Below are 8,097 nucleotides of genomic sequence, written 5' to 3'. Positions count from 1 at the left end.
TTTCTATTCAAGCTCGGGTGAACAAATGGTTAAGTTCTAATCACACGAGCTTGGATAAGATAACATACTTTGCTTCTCTCGAACTTAATTAGAGAGATGTACTTCTTAAAAGAAAAAGCTTAATTAGAGATCGCTAGTTCAAATACTGAAAATATAGCATCATTAACCGTTGAGAAAACTTTATCGTCCATATAATTCTGCAATTAGTTTTTCAATTTGTTCTTATTATTATACATGTTGGATTGGTATTGTCTTACCCCTTATCGTTCTACACAGAAGTGTATTTCATTTTGTTCAAATCTCTTATTTTGGAACGGAGGGAGTAACATGGAAAACAGAAAATTAAACGTGGAAAGCATACATAAGGACCACAACATAATTTGTTTTTTTGGCACAACTGAAGACCTATAAATGAGGATCACAACAACTCAAATTTATTGCAATTCTCAACAAATTAAACAGATTTCAGATATTGACACAAGAGTACAAAAATAATAATTCACAATGTACATCACAATAATTCTCTATAATACCACCAGACTCAGTATATCCTCTCAGAAAAAGAAAGAAAAAAAAAACTCTTATATCTAAATGGAAACCAAAAAAAAAGAAAACTATGAAAAAAAATGGTTTTACACCTTGATAAGAAGGAATTAACTTCACTTAGGAAGCAAGCATGACATATTTTAGAAGTGCATTAAACAGCATTTGGATTCCAACACCAAAAAATGAGATTGATTTATAATTTGACTCTAAGAATGTACTAATAATATATTTAAGCTATGATTTTCTTTCCTTTACCCTTATCCTTGTGGGTTCCTTTATATGGTTTTGATAAATCCAATGCATCGTTCGCAGTGTTTTTCTTCCGCTTTGTGAAACCATTGCTAGTAGTATTACCTATGGGACCTGAATAAGCTTGAAATGGTTCCTTTGAAAAGGTATATGACATTGAATCCAAAGAGACATCATGAGGAACTATATCTGGATCAATATGATTTGAAGCTCCCAAAGGAAATCCAAGTTGTCCATCTTCATGCGGCGGAGGAAACTTTTCACTTTTGCTCTTAGCATTAGCATGAGTGATTAGACGCCTTCTCTGCTACATATGAAATCATAGGATCATATTTTAGTCAATGTTACTATTTAATAAATTTCAATCTTAATAATGCACATTTTCAATTATAGATGATGAAAATGAAATATATCACAGGGAATGCATTAAAAGATGCATTTTTGGATTATGATATTGCATATTTTCAATTATAAAAGAAGAAAATGAATTCTCAATCATGTTATTTAATTATGCATTTTTGGATGATATAATATTTCTAAAAGCACTACTATTGTGAGACCTAATAAATCAATGCATCACACTATGTTTATGAGTATCAAAAGAAGTATTTCTTTTAAACATACATCGATATTGTATTGAAGCTCAGCATTGGCTTCAGGAGCAGGAGCAGCTTTTACAGCCCGGTCACGTGTCCGATGCTTCTTTCCTCCATCAGCTCGAGCTTTGGCTGCAGCTCTTGATCTGAACATTCATATTCACAGAAACTCGAAGTTAGTTAAATATAATAGGGGGCCAACTTAAACATGCACATGCAACTAAAAAGAACAAAATAACACTTCTCCAACTATCCCTATAATAAGAAAGTTGAAACAGGGTGATATTTACATTCAGGGATAAGCTTAAATCATTGAAGGTAATACTGTCACAAGGGTCAGCAAAGAAAATATGTAGAGTTTCTCAGTCTCCACTTTTTGTCCAAAAAGTTCTGAAAGAGGAATTATTATTTGCATATATTTGCAAGTTACTCAATAAGTATGCCAGGTTATAAATATTGCCAAAATCATTACATGATATTAAAAGAATGCTTTTCACTTTATCCTCGATGTCCATATCTTCCTCCCACTTCCTTATTCCTAATCCTTTTTATATATCATTTAAAAAAAAAATATTCGCACGAGCATTTAGTGGGTGTCTCATTTCTACTATGCCAAAAGCAAATCCTAAGAGCAGATACCTTCTTGCTTCATCGTCACGCCGTTTAACATCCATTTCCTTGGTTGGGGGATACTTTGGAAGACTAGAAGGATCACAGGCATAAGGTTCTGTGTTAAAGAACTGCAAAAAAGATAGGATAGTAAGGCAAAGTAAATATATGGTCAAGAATATAAAAAAGAACATCTAAGTTTGACAAAGATAACATCTACATCAGATTCAAGAGAAGTTTCATTTTATTAACATATATTTTGGAATGTCCACATACTTTATCCTAATAATTTGAAACACGTCATTAAATCCAGATTTAGGACCTTTATCAACTTATTATTCCAAAGAAAAAAGACAGCAAATTGATCTTCCAAGGTAACTAGAGTTAAGTAGTTAGTTTTTTTGAGTTAATTAGTTGGTAATTAGAGAAATAAGATGTTGCATATAAATAAGGATTGAGAGAGTTTGGGCCTTTTGGCATTATGCAGAAGCCTTTAAGCTATGCAGCATTGTAATCAATAGGGAATTTCGGGGGTGTTGGGTAGCTCAACTGGTCTGAGCTAAGGGATAAGGAGTTGGAGGTCCTGGGTTCAAACCCGGACAAAGGAGGAAAAACTAATCTAACAACTAATACTAACATCTGTCATTCAAAAAAAAAAAAAAAATCAATGGGGATTTTCCTTGTTATTTTGTAATAAGATAATAGTCCTACCATAAACCAGAACCTCCATTTTATATCAAATCAAACTTGTTGATCCTATTCCAAGAAGGGACACATATTCTAAAATATAAACAAAGCTTAAGAGATAGATACATCCTCGGGCTGGTACAGAATTCCAATGATTTTTCCTCAGAGCCTCGGACAACAATCAATATTTTACTGACCATTCTCCTATAGCAGCACTTTATAAAATACAAGAACATCTTTCTCTACAAAATACAAGGAGATTTGTTTTCAATAGGCCTGTTCATGGTTCAGTTTTAAAAAAACCGAACTGAACCAGAGTAAATTCATTTAAAAAGCACACTCATCTGATCACGATTCATTCCGAACTGAACCAAACTTGTTATTCAGTTCAGAGAATTAGGTTCTTTAGTTTTTAACTGAACTGTCTGCGTATGCAAAACCAAACTGAACGTTGGGTTCTTCATCATGGCCTATGATGATTTTCCATCACCGATTGTTTTTGAACTGTGTTTAACATTGCAGGTCAGTTTAATGAACCTGACTAATAGTTCAGATCTTTCTCAGACTGATTCAGTTTGGTTTGGTTTTTTCTGAACTGTGAACATGCCTAGTTTTCAACATCAGAAAAATATGCAGCGGTATATGTTTCACGAGTCTTGAGTACGCGTTCTAGGCAATCTATATGCACCGAGAATAGATCAGGATCAAACAGATTGAAACAGCCTGATTGGCATGAAATAGCAACATCAACAAGGCAGTACAAAATTTAAAATCACCATGCTTGCATTTTAATGACAAGAAGATCAAGAACTTTCAAAAGCACACCTCACTTCTTAGAGCATCTGAGGCACTCCTCCGTTCTATTGGATCAATTGCAAGAAGAGTATCGACAAGAGGAAGAGCAGAAGGTGGAAAATCTTTAAATACATCTCTTATGCATCTTTTGTATGGCTCTCGAGGTTTGAACAAGGTAGCATTAGGCAATTTTGACTTCTTCCAATACTCATCCGAAGGTGAACCACAAAGCTTGTATATCTTATGCAGTTGTTCCACCTGCGTAAAATATTCAAGAAAAGGATTAGAAAATATGATGGAGATTTCAAATAACCAGAAAATGTGCTTAATGCAAACCCCTCAAAACTACGTAAGAGATGTTATAACTAAACATTTTTTCTGACAGATGTTATAACTAAACATAAGATCTAGTATATCCCTTAAAAAGGGCAACTAATGAAATAGACCTGGAGATGCATTTTAAAAAAAATACAGAAATCCTACAGACATTAAGAGAACCCAGTTTCTTAGACATCAGTCTGTTGGCATCTCCATCACCATCATAGCTCCTCTCAAAAATCCTTACATTATCATCATCACTAGCTCCTATAGATCCTTAGAAATGCAGGACATGAAGATGATTCTAATTATGGGTGCATTACTTGATTTACCATTAAGACACACCTAAGTAATGAGGCCAAAATATGACTTGGTAGAAGTCAGCTTAGATAAATGTTCTAGAAAAATGACAATGTGAATTAGTAATAGTTTAACAGTTTCTATTGTGTGCAGTTCTTCTATTGAGTAAAATCTAGTTAGGCTCCACCACTCCATTTACCCTCAAATTTTCAATGAAATATCTTTCTGATATTTGTTCAGCCCCCTACAATAATCACGCTTCTTTTTACCCATTTGTTTTTGCAAAGAGTACCACATTGGATAAGATAAAGCTTGAAACTGTGTCTAAAAGTGGTGGGTAGTCTTCACCTTATAAGTTGGTTTTATAGGGTTGAGTTAGGTTAAACCTGAATTCTAAGATGGTATTAGAGCCCATCTAAGACCCATTGGATCACCGGTTATTGGACCACTAGGGTCAGGCTCCTGACGTCGATGTCCAACCCTGGGCGTGAGGGGTAAGTGTTAAGAGTCACCCCCATTTGATGAGATAAGGCCAAAAAATATGCTTATAAGTGGTGGGTAGTCCTCGCCTGACAAACCAGTTTCATAAGGTTTGAGTTAGGCCCAACCCAAATTCTAAGATGAGTTCAAATAACACAATTTAGAGACAGAAATGAAAGAGGTGAAGCTTGACCAACATCAGTGCCTTAGAAACATTTGCAAGGGTGATGCTAAGAGTCTCACATTAAATGAGATAAGGCCCAAAAATGTGTTTATAAGTGATGGGCAATACTCACCTTACATGTCAGTTTTGTATGTGTTGAGTTAGACTCAACCCAACCAAATTCTAAGATGGTATAAGAGCCTATCTAAAATCTATTGGAGACTCAAGTCACACTCCATATTTCCAGTTCGGCGTGATAGAGGTTTGTCCCAAATCGGATGAGATAAGAACCGGAAATGTGTATATAAGTGGTGGGTAGTCATCACCTCACATGCCGGTTTTGCAAGGGTTGAGTTAGGACCAACCCAAATTCTAAGAGTTTTCAATAGTACAAACATGTTTATTAAATCGCACGAGCAAGTGCTAAACCAGAGATATGAAAGCGGCAACGAAAAGCAATAGTACATTGAATAGACAACAAAGCAGTTATCCACAGTGATCAGAGAGACTGGAAGAAGTGACAAGCAGTTACAACCTCTTCAATTACTGGCTTTTACACTTTTTGGGTACAATTCGATTTACTCTACTTTTGCCAATAAAGTTTTAAGCTCAGCAGAGGCTTATGCAATTGTATATGCTGTATAATAGTTTATCAGATTATGCAGCAACTAAGCCATTAGTTGTTTCTTATGTTTTCTAGTTTTTATTATAGAGCGTATGACCTCATTTTCATTACAGATATGCAAACAGCAGACCTTCTTAAGGGTAATGCAATAGGATATGTAACTTCTTTTTGATTGTTGCAAAACAGAAAACTTGTTGAAGTAACACACTAACAGTTGGCGTAGATGTAGAGGAACGGAAAGTTCTATAAAACCAGAACAAGACATATTAAATTATCACCTCTGTACGACCAGGCATAATTGGTTTCCCATACAATAACTCTCCTAAAATGCAACCGGCACTCCAAAGGTCCACACCCACACCATAATCTGTGGCACCGAGAAGCAGCTCAGGAGGCCGGTACCAAAGGGTAACCACACGATTTGTCATAGGATGCCTACGGGTTGGATCGAAGAAAGATGCAAGCCCAAAGTCAGCAATTTTGAGTATTCCTTCATTGTCAATCAGAAGATTTGATCCTTTGATATCGCGGTGAAGTACATGTCTATTATGACAGTGCTCCAGTCCTGATAGCAGTTGATGCATGTAACATTTTACCTGCAAGCAATAAACAAGTATTTGGAGACATCAAATACTGCAAATGAAAAGAAAGAATACCAAATGATATCTATTTCTTTTCTCAAATTAGGCAAACCTGGTCTAACCTGAGGCTCTGTGAACTTGATGTCAGGGCTTGCAGCAAGTCCAGCTAAATCATGTACCATGTATTCAAACACCAGATACAAACTCCATGACATTCTAGATGTAACTAAACCTTCTAACTTTATAACATTGGGATGATCCAATCTTCGCAGTATAAGGATCTCTCTAGCCATGAATTTTACACTCTCGGGTTCCAAATTGTCAAATCGAACCTTCTTCAATGCAACAATCTTACCCGTTATTAAATCTTTAGCTTTGTACACATTACTATATGTTCCTTGACCGATCTAAACAAAGGGAACAGTATAATAAAAGCGAAACAAGTATTAGAATATAGAAGAAATTTGTTAGCACAAGCAAATGAGAGATTCTACACAATTTAAAGTACTTTGCTTCAAATAATACGGACTTGATTCCTTTAAACCCTGCCCACAAAGTGATCATTCCAACAACGCATCACGTGTTTAGAAAACACTATCACAAGTTCACAACATCAATTGAACACAACCTCAACTTCAAATCACATGCACTCAATATATAAACTAAAGTTCAAACTTTAGACAATAACTACAAACCAACCTTATCTATTTTCTCGAATGTATCAGCCTTCCGTGGAATCCACCCATTAAGGGCTTCCCCACAAACTGCTGTAAGCCAAGACGGCCATCCAGCTGCTACTTGCTCCCCTTGCAAATTCTTTGGCGGGTTACTCAACCTCGGGTTTGGCTTTGATCTTCTTCTCTCACCCTTCGGCCGCTGAACCCCATCACCGTCACTCTTCTCTTCCTTCTCCTTGACCTTCTTCGCCTTCTCGCCATTCTGAACCTCTACCACACTTCCCTCAGCTCTACTCGTCGAAACTTCTTCAACCCTCTTGCTCGACTCAGCTCTCGAATTCTTCTCTTCCTTCACCTCAGACACAATACCTGATTCCACTTCTCGGCTTATTACACAACCCATTTCACCTCAAATCCAAACTTCATTTCCTCGACATCATTTGCTTATGTAAAGGTTCCGTTTTTAATCACCAAACGATCAATCACCGCATCAATCCAATCTAAAAAAAAACAAAATCACCACCATGATTACAAAATTCACTACAAATGAATAAGACCCTTTATAATTTTCAACCCCTGATTTGCTAATCCTACTACAATTGATGACATCATCATATCAAATCAAAAAACATATAAATCATGTGATGAGAATAATTTGGACTAGTTGTTCATACTGGCCCACAAAGATGCACGAGCATAAACAAACCTAAAAACCAAATTGGAATTCAGTTGAGATCAAAAGTAGCAAAGATTCAGTGGTATATGAAAGTGATCTATCAACAAGGAAAGTTAAAGATTCAAATTTTAATATTTTTTTGCACGTGATGGGTTTAAAAAACAAAAGGGGCATAAACAAAAATGGAAAAATAGAAAAAAAGAGAAGAGGGTATCTTACAGTAACAGTAATTGAAACAGGAATTTCAACGAAGAAGAGGTTGTTGTTGTTGTTGTTGTGTTGTCTGATGATGATGTTACTGTTTGGAGTTGAGCCGTCTTTTAAGAGACAAAGAGAAGGAAAGGAATAGAAGAAGGATGGGAAGAGGATGGAATGAGATCTTCTTCCTACTCACAACAAAGTCAAACCTCCAAAATATATTCTTAATAAAGTCCCATTTCTTCCTTTTTGGTTGTTGGAGTGACCATTGTTAAGGCCCAAAACAAAAACTAAATTATGGGTAAAAATGTACATTTTTTTTTACCTATTAATCATATATTTCATCTTTCTCGTAATAACTGAGTCATTTGCAAAAAAAAGTGTTTCAAAATGACTGAGTCATTTCACTTTTCAATACAATATTAATTACTTTTTCCCCTTTATAACTCAAATTAATACTATTTTCATCATTTCCAATTCAATATATTTCACTTTACATTTATCATAGTGGAGAATCCACCAATACTTAACAAGTGCACTTAAAACTATTTTTCTCTCTCATTCATTTATACATTTTTCTTAATACGTGTGAAATGA

The 8,097-nt window shown here is 35.4% G+C and overlaps 1 protein-coding gene across 2 annotated transcripts; it reads right to left on the bottom strand.

The window, feature by feature from the left end:
• Positions 1-433: 433 nt before the first annotated feature.
• On the bottom strand, positions 434-7,709 carry LOC25484668 (probable serine/threonine-protein kinase At1g54610). 2 transcript variants are annotated; one of them, XM_024782365.2, is made up of 8 exons: positions 7,522-7,709; positions 6,649-7,126; positions 6,072-6,356; positions 5,647-5,964; positions 3,513-3,740; positions 2,031-2,131; positions 1,420-1,537; positions 434-1,102 (listed from the first exon to the last, which is right to left on the bottom strand). In XM_024782365.2, exons 2-8 carry the CDS (start codon positions 7,027-7,029, stop codon positions 776-778), a joined length of 1,758 nt encoding a protein of 585 aa, XP_024638133.1. In that variant the 5' UTR covers positions 7,030-7,126; positions 7,522-7,709; the 3' UTR covers positions 434-775. The 2 variants fall into 2 exon arrangements, with proteins under 2 accessions (XP_024638133.1, XP_013469019.1); XM_013613565.3 differs by having other exon boundaries at positions 434-1,099; positions 7,522-7,708.
• Between the last annotated feature and the right edge of the window lie 388 nt (positions 7,710-8,097).

Source organism: Medicago truncatula, chromosome 1, assembly GCF_003473485.1.
Source record: "Medicago truncatula cultivar Jemalong A17 chromosome 1, MtrunA17r5.0-ANR, whole genome shotgun sequence".
Lineage (NCBI taxonomy): Eukaryota > Viridiplantae > Streptophyta > Magnoliopsida > Fabales > Fabaceae > Medicago > Medicago truncatula.
This window is presented reverse-complemented; position numbering and strand designations above follow the sequence as displayed.

Bases quoted from the DNA above. Each gene is read 5' to 3' on its own strand.
- LOC25484668 (XM_024782365.2), bottom strand. From the start codon at position 7,029: ATGGGTTGTGTAATAAGCCGAGAAGTGGAATCAGGTATTGTGTCTGAG. The intron at 5,965-6,071 runs GTTAGACCAGGT...TATTGCTTGCAG, and splicing joins TCAAGTTCACAGAGCCTCAG to GTAAAATGTTACATGCATCA. The intron at 1,103-1,419 runs GTATGTTTAAAA...TTTCATATGTAG, and splicing joins AGCTTCAATACAATATCGAT to CAGAGAAGGCGTCTAATCAC.